Raw genomic sequence first — 20214 nt, 5'->3', positions numbered from 1 at the left:
ATCAAATGACATATATATTCATATAAAAATATCATAACAAGGTTTGATTTGCAGCAGGTCAAGTTTACGAGCTTATTCCATCTACGCCAGTGACTTACAACCTTACGACATTTCACAGTAGTCAGAGGGTTGCATCCTGTTCTGCAGATCACATTTTGTATGTATAAAGATTTCATTTCACCAAAAGTTAAATATTTTATTTCAAGAGCTACAGAAGTGTTTCTTTTAAAAGTTTCCTAAAATATATGTCATTTGAAAACAGATTATTTTATTAAATATTGCTTCAAAATTTATATAAACAGTCTGACAGATCAGATTTCAAAAATCACAATAAATAACTTTATTTACATAACAATGCTTCAATAAACAGAAATACATAATTTCTATATACTGCACAATTAATAAAAAGATCCTATACATCTTATTTTAAAATTTGTAAAAATATCATAAACAAGGTTTGATTTGCAGCAGGTCAAGTTTACGAGCTTATTCCATCTACGCCAGTGACTTACAACCTTACGACTTTTCACAGTACGCCAGAGGGTTGCATCCTGTTCTGCAGATCACATTTTGTATGTATAAAGATTTCATTTCACCAAAAGTTAAATATTTTATTTCAAGAGCTACAGAAGTGTTTCTTTTAAAAGTTTCCTAAAATATATGTCATTTGAAAACAGATTATTTTATTAAATATTGCTTCAAAATTTATATGAACAGTCTGACAGATCAAATTTCAAAAATCACAATAAATAACTTTATTTACATAACAATGCTTCAATAAACAGAAATACATAATTTCTATATACTGCACAATTAACAAAAGGATCCTATACAACTTTTTTTTAAATTTGTAAATTGCTTGTAAAATTTACATTTTTTTTTTAGGCATTAATCATGAATTTGATTGTCGTGAAATGAGTTAATTGGAGACCTATTGGTTTCTTATTATGAACAAAACACACCAATAAATTAGAGTAAAAAATATTGGTAGTTCAAGTTCAATAGTTTAACAATGACCTGCTTATGCCTGGAAGTCGATTAATTTTTAGCATTTTCTAATTTTTAATTATTATTGGCCTTCAATAGAAAAAAAAAGACTCTTTCACAATGCAAGCTCTTTTACTGGACTACCTTGTACTATTTAAAGGATTTTTTATTAGTCATTTGGTTTCAATTCTCTATATAAAATTTCATCAAATTATTTATAATTTATGTGTTATTATAAAATTATAGTCAATATGATTTTCATTCCGAAGAGAACCCAAATTTCTGACCATTGCTATGTTCACCCATTTCAAAAAAAAAAATTACAAGTGTTTATTTCACAGTCAAGGTATAATTTGTAACTCTTTTATAAATAAGAAAACTTTTAATTTAAAGACCATCACAGTGCACCAGAGGGTTTCATTCTGTTTGGCAAGTCATTTTTTGACAATCATTATAATTTCCTTTAACCAAAAGTTAAAGATACTAAAATAGCAAACTCTCAAATTTCTATTGCTAATTTCACCCATTTCTATCCATTCAAAGAAAACGAAAGTTTTGATTGAACTGTCAAGTTATAATTTGCAACACTTTTCTAAATTTGGCTGCTTTGTTTCAATGTAAAGACCTTCTTTGACAATGCATGCTCTTTTACCATCTCTTGTATGATTAAATGCATATTAAGATTGAATGTTGCATAAAATGCCAGTCAAGAGTAGACTTCATCTCCAGCCTTACAGACTTTTATCCTCTTTTGATTAGTAATTTTGCATTGACATCTTGTTCTTTAATTTCAGTAGGAATTTCAACACTGTTTTGAAGATTAATCATCCCCAAACAATAACCTTATCATAATTTTTAACCATGAAAAACTACAAAAAATCATGACTTTGATGTAGGAAATTTATTTTTGTTAGCACTATCAATTAAGGATTTTATTGCCTTCCATTGAATACCCCTAATATGAGTTTTGATTTCCCTGTCCTGTCAAGGTAAAATTTGCAACACTTTTCTAAATTTGGCTACTTTGTTTCAATGTAAAGACCTTCTTTGACAATGCATGCTCTTTTACCATCTCTTGTATGATTGAATGCATCTAATAGGATTGAATGTTGCATAAAATGCCAGTCAAGAGTAGACTTCATCTCCAGCCTTAAAAGACTTTTCTCCTCTTTTGATCGTTCAATCAGTGATTTTGCATTGACAGCTCTTTGTTTAATTTCAGCAGGAATTTCCCCCGAATCTTGAAGATCAATTGTCTTCCAAGTATCCCCATTGCGATCTTTTATATCATTGAATAGTATATTCAATGGCAGGGTTGTTGTTGGACCTCCTATGTTATTGTATTCCTTAATTGTATGGTGTATTTTGTTGCCAGTCTTCTTTAATTGATCCCTTAGCAATAGCCTTATCATAAATTTTAACAAAAAAAAAATTCAAAAGTAGAAAAATCAGGACTTTGATATAGGCATATGATTTTTTCACACATAAAACATTTATGATGTACCTTATCAAATGACATATGATTTAATAACAACCAAAATACCATTGGCAAGATTTGATTGTAACAAGTCAAGTTCAAGATTTTTCTATTTACGCCAGTGACTTGCAACCTAATGACTTTTCAGTACGCCAGAGGGTTTCATACTGTTCTGGAAATCACATTTTGAATGCATAAGGATTTCATTTCACCAAAAGTTAAAGACAACAAAATATATTTTTTTCAGAGGTACATAAATGTTGATTTGAAAAATTTCCTAAAACATATGCCATTTTAAAAGATACAATTTCTTCAAATATTGTTTCATGATACACATGTACAAATAGTCATTGAATCAATTAATTAAAGTGTCTCTGCCAACTCCCTCTGATTCATCAACATCATCTTTGTCCTAGTAATCATCGTAATTCTCATCCTCATCATCATTGTCATCATCCTCAACATCATCATCATTGTCATCCTCAACATCATCATCATTGTCATCATCCTCAACATCATCCTCAACATCATCATCATTGTCATCATCTTCAACATCATCATCATTGTCATCATCCTCAACATCATCATCTTCACAAAAATTGAAATTGTCCATATTATTTCGATCTCTAAGCAAACTCTCAAATTCCTGACCATTGCTATTTTCACCCATTTCTATCATTTCAAAGAAAACATTAGGAGTTTTGATTTCACTGTCTAGGTATAATCTGAAACAATTTTCTAAATGTGACAACTTTGTTTCAATGTAAAGACCTTCTTTGACAATGCATGCTCTTTTACCATCTCTTGTATGATTGAATGCATCTAATAGGATTGAATGTTGCATAAAATGCCAGTCAAGAGTAGACTTCATCTCCAGCCTTAAAAGACTTTTCTCCTCTTTTGATCGTTCAATCAGTGATTTTGCATTGACAGCTCTTTGTTTAATTTCAGCAGGAATTTCCCCCGAATCTTGAAGATCAATTGTCTTCCAAATATCCCCATTGCGATCTTTTATATCATTGAATAGTATATTCAATGGCAGGGTTGTTGTTGGACCTCCTATGTTATTGTATTCCTTAATTGTATGGTGTATTTTGTTGCCAGTCTTCTTTAATTGTCTGCACAGTCTGATGGCAATGCTTTGTCCCCCTGAAATAACGTCAACAAGAACGTAAGATTTTTAAAATCAATAAGTTTTTAAATTTTAAATACACTTGTATAAAAAAAAGAGAAGCATGATAGTATTAGTATAATAGTATTATCAATAACTGGGTGGATATTTTTTCTCTTGAGTGTGTGTTTCCATGAATTATCAATGATATTGTCCTTATTTAAATTTACTGTTTAAAAACCATTTTAGCACAACTATGTTTCTTTTTTTATAAGAAACAATCAATTATATTTGATGTTCCATTTAGTCATACTGAAAATGCACTTAAACCAAAACCTCCAAGTCTTCTGAGTGCGAAATTAAGATTAATTTAACTGTGTTATACAGTGTTAATTTCCCTATCCATGTATAAAGAATACAATGGAACATACAGATAAGCAAACGTTAATCAAAATGCACACTCATTGAAAATAATTAAAATATACTGAATCTAAAGAGAATTAAAAAAATTATACAAACTGGCATATTTCTTCACTAACTCCAGCAGAAAATGTCTCTCTGAAACTAAGCCTCCCAATTTAACCAAGACAACATTCCTGCTTTTCTCCTTGGCTGCAGCCAAATTTGTTTCATATACATCATGATCAGCAGTAATGTCCCATTTTTCTTTCAATTTCCGCTGCAACTTTTGTATAGTTGAAGTCAACCTGAAAAAAAGCATCATCATTTACTGTTATTCAACACAAATTAATAATAACAGTTCTATATAAACTGCCTGCCTATAAACACTTTTCTTTATTTGTACATTAATAAGGCCGTTAGTTTTATCGCTTGAATTGTTTTACAATTGTCATTTCTGGGCATTTTATAGCTGACTATGCGGTATGGGGTTGGCTCATTGTTGAAGGCCATACAGTGACCTATAGTTGTTAATTTCTGTGTCATTTGGTCTCTTGTGAAGAGTTGTCTCATTGGCAAATCTTCTTTTTTATAGTTATAGTTTGACAATTTATTATGTTTTCAAGCCAAAAACAGCATTTATCCCCTTTGTTCTATCTTTAACAATGGTGGACATGTTTACCATAGACTCAATTAGGAACATTCAATTAAAGTTTAGAAGCTTTTGGTACAGTTGTTCAACAGTATGAATATTTTCTTGTTTCACAAATTAGATTTTTTTTAATAGTTTACATATTCAGTTTTTTTTTAATAGTTTACATATTCAGTTATACAATGACAGGAAAATGGATTAATTACTGAAAACTTGCACTTTCAACAAGACATTATACTATATGTGACTACTTGAGATAAAAGTATAATATGAACTTAAAGACCCAAACTTTATATATGAGTGATAATAAATAATAACTTACTTCTTATATGTTTGATCTTCTTCCAGTTTGGCAGGGGGAACTCTTTTTCTGAAATTAAAGTCAACTTTTTTTATTTCACTATAAAGCATTATTCAAGCATACAAATTAACATGGCAATATCAAACATTCTACTTACGAAAAACATGCAATGTCAAACAGTCTAAAGTACACTTTTTCCCATTATATAGGTATGTGATCGAGTTACATTAAAATTTTAAGGTGCAGCTCATTTTGTTTACATACAAATTCATTAACAAAAGACAGAAAAACCTTATTCACATATTGTTTAACTACAGAATAATATGCTATACATGTTTATGCCTTTATAATTTTTTCCCTTTTTTAATTTACCTAACAAAACTTAAATTCATTGACAGATCTATAAACCAAAAAATTAAAATTCCACGCCCTTTGTAATAATATCAGTTTTTGTCCTAAATTACAATAACAAAATATACCTCAAATCATCCATCTTTTCTAGTTCCAAAGAGTACTGTTCCTGGGTTGTTAAGGTTACTGGAATAAATAAACAGATTGTTATAATATTAAGTAATTGATTGAACAAATTATTTATTGTGATCAACTATAAAAAATCTAATTGGAAAATATTCACCAGTACTGGTTTAAGGGCTGTTCCAGCAAATACGATGCCCCCCCCCCCCAGGAAGGCCCTTTTTTTTAATCCCCACCACCCACAGAAATAAAAATAAATTAGAACAACACTTCCTTTGCATTTTGGTATTTCAAAAACAAGCACCCACATAAAATTAAAAAAAATGCCTTCCCTGGGGGTGACATAGTATTTTCTGGAACAGCCCTTATTTCTATAATCATCACATCACTGAAATAAATGACTGTAAGATTCTACTAATCTTTTTCTAGAATGTTACAGTGATATTTATGGATAACTAATGAACTTGCATTCAGATATCATTAATTTACTTATTTCAGTTCATATGTGACATATATGATTATCATGTTAAAATATTATGATATTAAGATGGCAATACAGCAAGCCCACTTATTTAAAAATTAAATACAATACACTTACATGTTGGTTCGTTCTGAGATGAGGTAACCATAACTTTTTCATCTTCAATCCAACTCAAGACCACCTCCTCTGTAATACCTACAAATCAATTCTCTTCATGAAATTTTGATGATTTTAATAGATGCTCAATATACATTTATAATTAAAAAGGCAATCATTTCAGCAATTAACTATCATTAAGCATATGAATATCTACCTTTCAGTTATTAAATTTAGACATTTATCAGCATTCATGGAAATAAATCATCATTAAACCAAACTAAAACTAACAGTTTTATTTATAGGTTAAATTGCCAAAAATACTAGCACCAATCTGAAGAGTTGAGCCCTTTTTAGCTGATTTTAGGATGAGGGTTGGCATGCCCTTAAACACATTTTACCCATTACGTCATGTATGTGCCTTTTCCAAATCAGGAGTTTGCAATTTAGTGTTTTTTATGTTGATTTAGATTTTTTTTTCTTTCTTTTTTTTAATTTGAAGCAAAAGAGAATCATATTTCTCTAATTTTGATGCAATTTTCATGTTTCTAGACCAGTGTGAGAAATATATTTCTTGTCTCTAGTGAAAAATTTGTTCTTGGCAAATGATTGGTTATACAAAAATCGTAACCCGTCTTAAAAAACGTCTTAGTTTGGTGTAGTACAAAAACAATTTTGTTTGGTCTAGAAAATGTCATTTAAAGAAACAAAATGTCTTTAAAAGTCTGCAAAAAAAGGTGTTTCTTCTAATATGAATCAATTATAAACACGTTTGGATTAAATTGGATTGGAAAACATGTTATCAAAAGGTCATGATCAGACATGGGCTGTTATTTTTGGCCAAGTGATGTACATTTCAGCATGCATTTTTAAACTATCGCACGACGTAGTAAAAGCATAGTTGGGAGAATTTACTCTCTATTGAAATTAAATTAGGGTTTTTTGGACATTAGAGAAACAGATTCTTACATTGTTGGCAGTGGATTATCGTGTATCTTCTATCTTGATAAACTAATTATGGAATTTGAAATCTTCGCCAAGACTCGACTTTAAAATTCCATAATTTAACAATCTCGATTGGAAAAACAGGATAATCCACTGCTCACGATGTAAGAATCTATATGTCTCCACTATTTTAACAAACTAGAACATATCATAAATGAATAATGTGATAAATGTACTAGTAGTTACTTGTAAATGGCTTTAGAAGTTCTTCCAATTCCTCAATGCTTGATTTTTCTAATCTGATGGCTTTCTCTATCTTTGCAACAAGACTATGGCCTGAATAACATGTAAAATTAGAAAGTTAATTATGTTCACTTATAAACCTTTTATGGTAATAAAAGTTGTACTACTAAGATATAAATTTTCAATTTTATGGTAATATTATGCTCACATACAACTACTAGCTGAGCAGAGCATAACAACCATTGGCAACTGAGGAGATCATGTGAAGATGGTGCTCTTTATAGCTTGCTGTTCAGTATGAGCTAATGCTCCATGTTGAAGGCCCTACTTAAACCTATAATTGTTAACTTTACATTGTGACTTGGATGATGAGTTGTTTCATTGGCACTCATACCACACATATTATAAAATTTGAATCTGGAAATCAGAAGAATGTAAATTGTATCTAATACTGTTTTTGTAAATACCTTTTATAATTTTATGTGAGGGCTATTCCATTTAAACATACATCAACCCCCAGGAAGGCACTATGACAATAGGGCAGCCACCCAGAGAAGCATTTTTACAAATTTTGAAGGATTGTCCTCATCAAAACTTTGAAAAGGGCACCCACCACTAGAAGTGGTTTCAAAATGCCTTCCTGGGGGTTGATCTATGTTTAAATGGAATAGCCCTGATATTGTATAGATATAACATAATTTTAAAAACATTTTTCATGTTATCAATTATGAGGCACTCAGATTCAACTAAATTGGAATGATTTCTTATTTATGTTTTTTTTAATGTATATTGATATTTTTGTTCTTCTTTCAGATTAGCAAACATAAGGTCAACTTGTCCAATAAATGCACCACAACTGTGTTTCAATGTGATTGATACTCAATGCAGTAATCACTATAATGGTTACTTACCTAATTTTTCTCTGATTTTCTGTCCATAATGAATTAAACCATCAGTAAGCAGATCAATACGGTTTTCCGGGGTCATCTCTTTGGTAATTTTAGAGAACTTCCCTAAATATGACCAAAGTCTTTCAAGGCTTTCACCATCTGTCAGTCCTATGCCATTTTTTTTCCTTGGGTTATACAGAACCTGAAAGTATTTGTAAATTTTAAATTTCTCCATCTTTATAAGAAGATGTGGTATGAGTGCCAATGAGAAAACTCTCCATCCAAGTCACAATGTATAAAAAGTTAAAAATTATAGGTCAAAGTACAGCCTTCAACTAAGCTATAAAGGGCCCAAAATAACTAGTGTTACACAATTCTTACATTTTCCAACAAGACAATTTTGTGAGAAGAGTTGCTGAGTGATTTTATAAGGTTGCAATGTCTGAATTTGAAAAAAAGGTAAATAACAATCCAAATTGTTTTGTTTTTTTATCAATTAAGAAAAAAAAATCAAAATCATAATCATTATATAATACCAAAACCCTTACTTCATGTAAATACAACTTATTTGATATAGTTTATAGCTTAAAAGATGCAGAATAAAACTGGAAAGTTTACTCTTGTGATGGACAGACAAGGTAACCAACAGTATGTCAATATCATGAGACAAAATAAAATCCAATTAGTGACCATATAAAGTTATGTTAAAAGAAACAGTCAAGCAAAATAATGATGAACATTAAGAAATATAGTGTAGGATATTTTACCTGACATGCCATTTTATGGCCATAACAATGGAATATGGGAATTGCAAACTGTACTTTATCTAGTATGGACTGATCATTTTGTTTCTGAAAAAAAAGAAAGAATATCAAATCAAATTATTTACTTATTCAAATTAAAGACAAGGATGAAAGTTGCTTATTCATATCAGTTTAAAATGATTGATGACATTTTGATAAGGTTGTATTTTATTGTGGCTTTTAAGGTGTAATATATCACCAAAACCATGGACCCCACTTCCAGGAAATTCATGTAATCAAGAGGCTAGAAAATAATCCCCTAGGTTTGACAATTGTGAGGAGTTAAACCCTGCATTTCACTGCAGATCTTTTTTTCTGAGGCAGTAATGTTTATATTAGGATCATAATGGCAGCAGGTTTTTTTAATTGATGATTCTGTAAAATATCTGTGCAATATTAGGTGACGTCATGGTTTATGATTGTAAACATGAAAATTAAAGTAAACAAATGGAAATGTGACATCCAGTGAATTTTTTTTTCTTATATGCAATGAAAGCTTGTGTGATTTTTTCACAGTTGCATTGGACAGGAATAAACTTGATTCAGGACAAATATGAATTTTTTTGAAACAAAGATCAATCCTGCACAAATTTTTGAAAACCTTTAATTTAACAAAGACTGTTAGGGAAAATACTCAGGTGGTATGACACTGCAATGTCTTCTTAATAAGTGGTATGCAGTCAATTTGAATAAAAAAATGTCAGGGCTAAACTTAATAAATAAACCTTGTTTAAGAAACTTAAAATTTAATGTGCCAAAATTCACTACATATTGCATAATTCTGTAAGGGCTATTTCATTAAAATGTGTGTGGGAGGGTAGGTCAATAGAAGTTGAACTATTGAATGTGGGTGATGCGAGCGTGACCAGAGAAATAGTTCGACTCATTTACCAGAAGATTGGCAGATCAAGGAACACAACTCTTACTTGGCTTTGTAAGGCTAAAATAAGTCTCAATAGATATTGGATGGAGATTGAAATAGTCTATTTGCCAATTAACGACTTCGATTCCGTGCTTTAAAATTTCCACTCTAAGTGAAGTAATTCAATCAAAAATTAGATAACGTGACAACGGATAAGACGTCTGATTTACTGAACAAACCCTTATAAAATCGGCATCTTGTAATGTAAAATCTATTTATATTTTAAACAAAACAAATTTAAAGATAAAATGTCCCTATTATTTCAACCAGTTACACCAAAGATGAAGTTTTGAAACCGTACAGGTCAAGAGAAAATGATTTTTACATTTGGTTAGTTAACGTTGGAAATCGCCGAGCTTGTCCGGGGCTAGAGTAACTCCCCTTTGCATGAAGTGTAAAATTCAAAGTCAAATTCGGGAATTCCGTGCTAATTGGCAAGTGGGCTATTGAGGATTAAGATGGATGTATCATAATCTATTCTTTTATCATATTAATTAAGTTATATGCTTTTTGTATCTTGGTTATTTTTTAGTATAGTTTAATACAATTGTTTTTTGGTTTAAACTTAGTTGTCAGTCCACATCATAATTTTTTAACTTGTTTCAAGTATAAATGTTGTACAATGTATGTGTTTCCACACTTTTATTCCTGATGTTGTGACCTTTTTAATTTGAACTCCTTCATTGAGATCTTAGCGTGATTTAAAGTTGAAAGGGTTGACATATACAAGTGCATGATCACAGCTAATAGATAAAAAAATAATTTTAATAAATTCCATATAATCTATAACAATGAATTGCTAATTAATTATATGAAGGTGAATAAAGAGAATCTTCTATAAAACATATAAGGGAAAAGAATGTCAAAAATCAATACAGTGGTCAATGATCAGAAATTAAATTACATTTGTCAGATTAACTGGGCAAGCCATTTAAATCCTGAGATCATGATTGACGTGTGTATTTAATAAAGATAAAAAACGCGATTTCAATGTGTTTTTTGAACTGGGGACTATAATTTTAGTTTGAGTAACATGATGTTTCGACTCATGAAATACATATATTTATATGGAGCAAAGTTTGGTAGTATGAAAACTTTCGACTTGAGCGAGTTCAAGACAACGAGTGTAAACTGTACCTTGAGATGACTTTCTAGACTGCAAGCAATGTCATACATTATATACAAGGGATCCTTGTCATCACTATTTTCTTCTTCCAATAACTTTCGCAATAAGTAAACTGCATATCCAAGTCTAAAAGGTTAAAAGTACAAATCAATTTTGTATTGGTATAATAAAGCCACAATTCAATTCAAATTTCATATATGCTTCAATTAAAAAAATTTCAACGAGGGTTCTACAGTGATCAAAAATGCTTTCATTTGGTTCTAAAATAACCGAACTACTTTATTCATTGACAAAGCTACAGCAGTGTAGCAATTATGAACTATTTTTTAAAATATGTACCACTTATTGTATGTTCTCTCATTGAATAGAACAGAAATAAATAAAAACTGCTGTCTTTTTGGTTTATATATGTATGGTGATTTGTCTGGTGAACTGCTATTATTTTACCAAAAATAGACACAATATCCAAGCTTGATACAGGTCTGAATTTGGATTGTGATTAATATATTTTTTTGCAGTTGTATAAAACTGAAATAATTGTTAATTACCTTTCACCATGTTTCAGACTGAAGAAATACTTTGGGAATTCATGTCTACATGTAGACCCAAATACAGCTGTTTCTGCTAGCTTCTTATTCTTATTCTTAGACCGGAGATGGTTTCCGGCTTGAAAGTCATTACACTCCTATGAAATAAAAATTAATAATCCTTAAATTCTGTAAAACAAGAATGTGTCCATAGTACACAAATGCCCCCCTCGCACTATCATTTTCTATGTTCAGTGGACCGTGAAATTAGGATTGGACTTTATAAAAAACTACCTTGACCAAAAACTTTAACCTGTGAGATGGACGAACAGACCAGAAAACATAATGCCCCTCTACTATCCTATTTAAGATTATTTCTCCAATATTGTCTAACTTTATTGATGATTCCAAAAGTCAGTTTTATGAGATTTAGATTTATCTTTTTCAAAGTTACCCATACTATTTGATTTTAACGCAGGGCTCGACATTAACGCTTGTCCGATTGTCCGGGACAAGTGGACACAGGTGTCGGGCAAGTAGATTCACCATACTACTTGTCCGATGGGACAAGTGAAAAATCAAGGTCAGATAAAAATAGATCAAATTCAAGATTTATACATTCCCAAAAATATGAATGATTGTTTTATTGATCGTACTTAATGAAATAATTATTCATTGATTGAACCAGAGACATATAAAACTTGTATAATATGTCTCTGATTTGGAGTATTGAACATGCTGGCAGCCATTGACCAGGGGGATATAAGTAAGGGGAAAGAAACCAATGTTAATGTATCTTCTTAGTATAAGCTGCCTTGAATTAGGAGCACCTCCATATGGAGTTTTACCTAAACTTTAAAATATTAAATTAAAGTATGTTTCATTTGATTTTGCTTTTATGCATAACAATACAATAAAAGAGGTTTTATTTGATAAGATCTATGACATGTGATATAAAAGTTTAAGATGAAAAAAAAAAAATCTAAAAAGGCAGATTTTTTAGTGAAATGTGTATGTACTCCATGATCATATATCAATGTATATACAAATCAAAATAAATTGTAAAAGCTTGTTTTGACATCATCAATAAATTAAAAAGGTTTACTCATATACATGTTCAAGGTGGCCAGGTGTATTTACATCCTTGGTTTAACCCATACCACTACTAAAAAATGAATAGGTCCATAGGGGAACGTAGTGGTTTGGGAAGAAATGATGATTTAATGATTGACAAATGATAGTAAAATTGAGTCAGAGAACACAGTCTTGCAAAAAAACTTTCATTCTGAAATATTAAATGAAATGTATTTTGATGCGGTATTCATATAACATTACAAAATGATCCTTTTATTAGGCACAAGCAAAGCCCAAGTGTTATTATTGCATAAATCATCAATATGTTAGATTTTCAATTATGAATTCGGACAAGTGAGTTAAGAGTTCGGACAAGCTGATTTTCTTGCCACTTGTCCGAAGGGACAAGTTAGAAAAAATGTTAATGTAGAGGCCTGTAACGCTTAATCCACAGTAACAAATAAATCAATTTACTTGTGGGTTTTAAAAAAATGTTATAAATATAGATTCTACCAATGCATCAAGTGTGATACGATATTTATCCACTCGAGACAGTTTAATTTTCAAATTTAAAACTTGAGGCTTGCCGAGTGTTTAAAATATTTAAAATTTAGACGAAATTTAGTCAAAATTGTGACGTCATCAGGCATGGTCGCCTTTTTTCATGACGTCACAATAGAAAAATTCTAGAGAAAGCAAGAAAATGTGACGTCATAATGGAAATTCGACCAATGAAGTATTGAGATCAAATGAACCACACGTTGATTAAATTTTGATAATCAATGGGTTGAGAAAGGGATAAATTGCCGAAGAATTAGAGAAAACTATTTACCACATCAGGCTTTCCCCTGTCTTCGTAATAATTGCCCATAAAGGCATCTACTGAAGCCTGGTCCAAGAAAAATTTATTGCTGTGTTTTGGTTCTGCCCACTGCTTGCCAGATGATGCCTTCCTAACTAGCTGGAAATCAGCATCAAAACTGTATATCTTTGGCAATGTCTGAAATATATTCAATTCATCATCATAATGTTTAGCTGAATTTGAATTCATCAATACATATATGCACAAAAAAAAACATTCATTACACAAACAAGGTTAACCTATTTTTAAATAAAAATCTGATATTTTCCCAGGTGTTTTCATACTATTATTCCTATATTATGGATATTACTTAGTTGCTGACACTTGTAAATGAAAAAGTATAAGATGTACCAAGTCCCTAGCCATTATGTGGGAATTTCAGTCTTAAAAGAGAACTGGTCACCACTGGTTCACCAAAGCACATTGTGTATGATTTGGAAAATTGGCTTGATCTTCTGATTGTATTAAATTCCATTGTGATAATTGATTTTCAACTCCAGTTCGAATATTCCAAACACAAACTATATCGTTTTTGTTGCTTTTTGGTTAATCCAAAAAATATATAGAATGTTTTTGTTCAGCACTGAAAATTAGTTTTTCTTTATACATATACCTTTCTTTTTTTTCTACAAGGATGCAAAAGACAAGTAAAATCATTTAATCATATATAATAAATCATAAATCTAAATAATGTAGTGAAATAAAAATTAAAAGAAACTTACTGAAAAACAAGCTGGACATTCAGTTCCATTATCTAACTTGTCTGGAAATTCAGTTCTTTGGAAGAAGTTCCTGAATTCTGCAAAAGTCTCTGTCATAAGAGACTTGTAGATGTCTAACACCTAAAAATTACACCAGATTAAAGTTCTTATCTTCTTCTCGCAATCGTCAATATTAAAAAAAGTTCATATAACTAAACAAGCCTGTTTTTATTAATTTGTTTAACATACAAGATTTGTGTTTTTTTACTTTTAACTTCTGACATATTAAGACAAGGATCATTTGACATCATACTTACCAAGGATAAATTTTATCTTAAATATTTATTCATGGCTTTCTTTTGGTGTTGTACCCTTTATTCTTGCAATAGCATATATGTATATTGATAATTATTGGTTTTTATAATCTAAATTTTAATCCATAATTGTTCAATATATATAAATGGCACCAAATCACATGGTATTCAAAACTGTACAGAAAAAAAATCTATTTGTCAGGAAATAGAACATTGTTTAGAATCAGTTCATTCACAGTATCATAGAGTAACAAACAATGTGAATATGTTCATAAACAAACCTGAAAGTTGACATAATTTCTCTGGTATTTAGAACTTCTAAATTTCAACGCCTCACAAAATCCTTTGCAGGAGACATGACACTCTATGAGTAGTCCATATAACCACTTGAGTAGTTCCATGTCAAATGCTAGTTTAGGAAACTTAGTGGTTGAAGGCCACAGTCTGTATTTCACCAATGTAACAGCTTCTGGTTCACATTTGCAAAACTGAATGTTGCGTTTATGCTGTCTTCCTAAAAAGGTAAACAAATATTTTTCACTATTTCAAAAACATAAATAAGTTGATAAAACTTGTATAAATGCTAAATTTTGCTGCTGCTAAATTATTTTATATAAATATACATATTAACCAAGACAATGTGTCCCCAGTACATATTCTGGAACCCATTCATCATTTGTTCTTCATGTGAACACTATTTTATATTGTTTATGTAAAGGAACTATGAACATTTAACCGTTAAATACAATACTAAGTCACACTTTCTTTTTCAATGTAAACTCGTGTTCAGAACAATAAAAATGTTTTTATTAGAAACATTATACTTTCGGTTTTTCTTTGTTTCAAAGTGAAGAGTGATTTCCTTTTTTTTTTAACTTAGTATACATTAGGATCTTGGGGCCTGCTCAAGACCTCCTCTGGGTGTGTGATTTCCCACATGTTGAAGACCCATTGGTGGCCTTAAGTTGTATATACATTTTGTTGTACCTTTGACATATTCCAAGTTTCCTCAATGCTCATAAACTTTGTTATTTGGCCTTTCAATTATTTTGATTCAAATGTCACTGATAAGTCTTTTATAGACAAATCATCATCATCATCATGTCTGTTGTAATATAAATTGTAAGCCTGGCACCTTTGATATGTATTTCCATTATTATTCAATATGTGCCGGTCCCTAGTCAGTGGTTGTCGTTTGTTGCTGTGTTACATATTTGTTTTTCCTTCATTGTTTTGTACATTTATTAGGCTGTTAGTTTTCTCGTTTGAGTTGTTTTACATTTGTCATTTTGGGGCCTTTTATAGCTGACAATATGGTATGGGCTTTGCTCATTGTTGAAGGCTTTATGGTGACCTATATTTGTTAATTTCTGTGTAATTTGGTCTCCTGTGGAGAGTTGTCTCATTGGCAATCACGCCACATCTTCTTTTTTACACATACATGTGTACTATACTGTAACTTGATAAGCAATACATTAATTTAACATACCTTTCACATCTATAATTACAATACTCTTAAAATAATTGGAATCACAATCACTGTGTGATGACAAGATCCATGAAGGTGTTTTTAAGACAGCCCCAACAAATGCTTCATTCTGTAATAATCATAAAAAAACAATGTATTCAAAAAAATACATGAAAACAAGAAAATATTAAAAATTAAAAAAATGTTTTTTTTTCAAAAAGTTAAGCTATAAATGCTGCTTAAGTGCATGAAGGGTAGAATCTTCATATATATAAAAACTAACCTTTTTTGATACTATAATTTTAAATATGAAAAACAGTCAATTAGATTATGTGTTTATATATAATCAAATGTGCTCTTTTCTTAACTGACAATACTAAAATATTCACCAGACCAACAAAAAATCAGGCTAGTGGATCCATTCACCAATAATAAGAATAAATATGTTAATCAATGTTTTTACATTTGGCAATGTTACATGACCATGACAATAATACACTCATTTCAAGTTTAAGAATAATAAATAAAAATGGGGACATCTTCATGTCCAATAAAACAATATGTTCCATATTTCTTTGAATTGTACAAACATGATTTCATAAAAAAAAAAATTCAAACAGTAAGTATTGCTAACCCTCCATGCTTCAAACATATGCAAATGTGGATACTGGTGTCTCCTGTATAAGCAGTCTTCACAGACCATTTCCCATGGTGTGCAATCAATGCACTTGAAAAGTTGGGCCTCTTTGTTGCACTCATGGCAGGAAACAGTTGATGGTGCTTCTGTACTGATAAAGGCCTCATACATATCATCCCTAATGGTACTCCAATCATGCAAGCGTTGTTCCTTTAGAGATAAATATGTACGCTTCCCTGTAGAAAAAAATAAACATATAAACACCAGAACCAAGTGTTAATACCATTGGTAATGCATACGATACATTTTACACATACAAGTAGGTGGTTCAATGGCCTTTATCTACAAAAATAGTCTACAAAACTACAAAGCCATAATTTTCAAAAATCAAATCAACAAAGCTAGCAGAAAGGAATATAAACTTAAATTTGTACTGCAAGCATTATTTCATTCCACCATGTTTTTACACTAGAGAATAATGTTTGTAAATAGTGTGAAAACGTCATTCTTGATATATGTCGTTGTTTTGTTTATGTTAGACTGGTTAATTATGTACATAACTCAATGTTATGGATTTGAATAGTCCCGTTATTTCACGCTTCATACAAAATGTAGTTCAGTCAACGCTTTTAAACCCCAATAAATTTACAAAATGAAGCATTCAATTCTTAAATAACATAACTCCTTGTAGACAACTCACAATACCAAAATTCAGCTCAATATCTAAAAGCACTTATAAAAGTAAATGAAAAACATTATTTTCACCAAATTTTCAGATTAAAAGCATTTTAATTTTTAATGGCATAATTTCAGCATAATCAGTGGAACAGAAAGGATGAGGGGGGTCAAACACATCAAGTTCATTAATAAATAAAAAAAAGATGCAATTCTAACCATACAGTACAATACAGCAAAGCCAATACAGTAACAATACAACTTATCTTCTATTCCACAGGGGACAATGACAATGATACAATCATAATTAAGTCATTTAACAATATTTCACAAACAATACAATTTGATGAAAAAAACAGTGAATCATACTAGCATATATATATCAAAATTAAACAGACACCTTTAAAATAAGCGGGTTTTGTGCAGCACGATACTCAGGGGAAGTGAAAAAAAAGGGGGGTACAAAATGTTGGTTTTATTGATTGATTTCCCTGCTAGGGGAGACACCTAGGGACAGTGCTAAAGATTAAAACAAGTAAAAATCTTCCCGTTACCAAATATCTCACTACAAATAATTTAAAGCATTTAATGATCAAACCAAAAAAGAAAAAAGGGGTCAAATCTCCGCAATTAAATCATGATTACGAATCCTTTTTACATAACTGTTTCAGCATCAGGTTGAATTTCATTCATCATTTCTTCTATTGCTGAAGAACCTGGCATGGCTACAGAGAGTACAGATGATAAAGATGTGGAAGTTTCACCAAATGACTTTGCATGATGCTGTAGGTCAGAAACTTCTCCCTCATCAGCTTTCACACCACGAAAGTGTTTAGAGAAAACGACCTTTTTTGAACTTTTCCCAGAATGAAATCTTGCAGACAAGAACGCTTTTCTTTTCCGAATCACAACCATCTTAGAAGAAGTAGTAGTGAAAGTAGTAGATAGCGTGTAAAAAGTTGAAACGGCGGCTGAAAATGGCGGTTCAGGGCTTCCAACGTTAAACCACGGGCGTTGAACCACGTGTGTGCGTAAGTTTTGACCCGGTAGACGGAGGGTTTCATCTCCGGATATGGTATCCTGTCTTTTGTTAGCGCTAACAGCAGTTATATCTGTACTGTACAGTATGAAAGTCGGCCGTTGTTAGTGGTACTACCACACTAACATCACTAATAGATTCCTGATAGTAGCAGCTAATATAATAGAATTGGGTGCAATATTTCATAACAGGTAAAAGTCCAGTGAAAAATATATCTTGGTAATAAGTCATCAACGTGGAAATGTTGGGATCGAGACTTAGATTTATGAAACATGTTAAGAGGTATAATATTAAAACAAAACGTGATGTAGGTCATATATGCTCGTTTCAGATAACATAAAATAATTCAGTAGAAAGACAAGAGTTTCGAATAAACAATAAAATTGAGAATGGAAATGGGGAATGTGTCAAAGAGACAACAACCCGCCCAAATAAAAAACAACAGCAGAGGGTCACCAACAGGTCTTCAATGTAGCGAGAAATTCCCGCACCCGGAGGCGTCCTTCAGCTGGCCCCTAAACAAATATATACTAGTCCAGTGATAATGAACGCCATACTAATTTCCAAATTGTACACAAGAAACTAAAATTAAAATAATACAAGACTAACAAAGGCCAGAGGCTCCTGACTTGGGACAGGCGCAAAAATGCGGCGGGGTTAAACATGTTTGTGAGATCTCAACCCTCCCCCTATACCTCTAACCAATGTAGTAAAGTAAACGCATAACAATACGCATTAAAATTCAGTTCAAGAGAAATCTGATGTCAGAAGATGTAACCAAAGAAAATAAACAAAATGACAATAATACATAAATAACAACAGACTACTAGCAGTTAACTGACATGCCAGCTCCAGACTTCAACTAAACTGACTGAAAGATTATGATTTCATCATATGAACATCAGGCACAATCCTTCCCGTTAGGGGTTTAGTATCATACCATCATAACATATATGAGAAGAACATAACCCGTGTCATGCCAACAACTGTTTTTAGAATAAATGTGTTTAGTTCCGATGCAAAGACCTTATCAGTGACTCAATATTATAAGACTATCAATGTCGCTAGAATAATCAAGACGGTTAGCATGACAAATCAAATAAAGGATTATGTACATTTTAGGATAGAAAAAGCATCATGCTAAGAATGATTCTGAAATTTAAATATAAAGATAACGGCAGTAGCTTTTGATTAATAGTATATCGCTTCCCTATTGTTCAAACTTGTATTGCTACACAAGAGGATGTCAGAGTGACAGCAAACCTGATTTTCTTTCATGGAAATGATATTTGCAAACCTAGACCCCCTATAAACAAGATCAGGTAAAAAACATAAATGAATGTTTATAGGGTTCAGAATTGAAAAAGCCAAAATATTTTCCCTACATAAAGATGTACAACAAAACAACAATAAAATTTAAAGCTAAAATCGGCGAATTTAGTCACAGGAAACAGCATATCTAAATTTGACCAGATTTTGTTAAACGTTTTCATGTTAATGAAAGGACACTATATTTGCACTATTTACATTTTTGTCAATGTGCTTCGTCTTTATGTCTTTTCATGATTCTTTGAGGCATATATGACGTGGCTTTGTACTATACATTCCTTCATTGTGTTATTGTTCTATGGTAAATTTGTGTAATCTTTTCTTTAATGTTTACTAATATGCTTGGTCTTTATGTCATTTAATGCTTCTTTGTTACATATTTGTTTGTTTTATAGTGATTAAGATTATAACACAAAGTTGACTGCTGTATCCCTATTATTGACATGTTTACCAAGTATGTCTGTTTGTTTTGTTCATACATCGTTGTCAATATTTGAAATTTGATGCGACTGTTATACAAGTGAGAGGTTTAGCTAGCTATAAAACCAGGTTTAATCCACCATTTTCTACATAAAAAATGCCTGTTCCAAGTCAGGAATATGACAAGTGTTATCCATTCGTTTGATTTGTTTGAGCTTTTGATTTTGCCATTTGATTACAGCCTTTCCTATTTGAATTTTC

At 31.1% G+C, this 20214-nt stretch overlaps 1 protein-coding gene across 1 annotated transcript; it reads right to left on the bottom strand.

The window, feature by feature from the left end:
* Positions 1–111: 111 nt before the first annotated feature.
* Positions 112–18381, bottom strand: LOC143080737 (uncharacterized). The gene is made up of 15 exons (XM_076256735.1): positions 16488–18381; positions 15875–15983; positions 14667–14899; positions 14093–14212; positions 13341–13508; positions 11456–11592; positions 10919–11033; positions 8824–8907; positions 8078–8258; positions 7170–7259; positions 6000–6077; positions 5407–5464; positions 4949–4996; positions 4095–4282; positions 112–3613 (listed from the first exon to the last, which is right to left on the bottom strand). Exons 1-15 carry the CDS (start codon positions 16659–16661, stop codon positions 2877–2879), a joined length of 2520 nt encoding a protein of 839 aa, XP_076112850.1. The 5' UTR covers positions 16662–18381; the 3' UTR covers positions 112–2876.
* Between the last annotated feature and the right edge of the window lie 1833 nt (positions 18382–20214).

Source organism: Mytilus galloprovincialis, chromosome 6 (assembly GCF_965363235.1).
Source record: "Mytilus galloprovincialis chromosome 6, xbMytGall1.hap1.1, whole genome shotgun sequence".
In the NCBI taxonomy this organism is placed as follows: Eukaryota; Metazoa; Mollusca; class Bivalvia; order Mytilida; family Mytilidae; genus Mytilus; species Mytilus galloprovincialis.
The sequence above is the reverse complement of the archived record's forward strand: the minus strand, read 5'-3'. Positions and strand labels throughout refer to the sequence as shown.

Excerpts from the sequence above, each read along its gene's own strand:
- LOC143080737 (XM_076256735.1), bottom strand. The coding sequence starts at position 16,661 with ATGTATGAGGCCTTTATCAGTACAGAAGCACCATCAACTGTTTCCTGC. Across the intron at positions 15,984-16,487 it reads ATATGTTTGAAGCATGGAGG|AATGAAGCATTTGTTGGGGC; the intron begins GTTAGCAATACT and ends TGATTATTACAG. Across the intron at positions 13,509-14,092 it reads AATGTCCAGCTTGTTTTTCA|ACATTGCCAAAGATATACAG; the intron begins GTAAGTTTCTTT and ends AATATATTTCAG.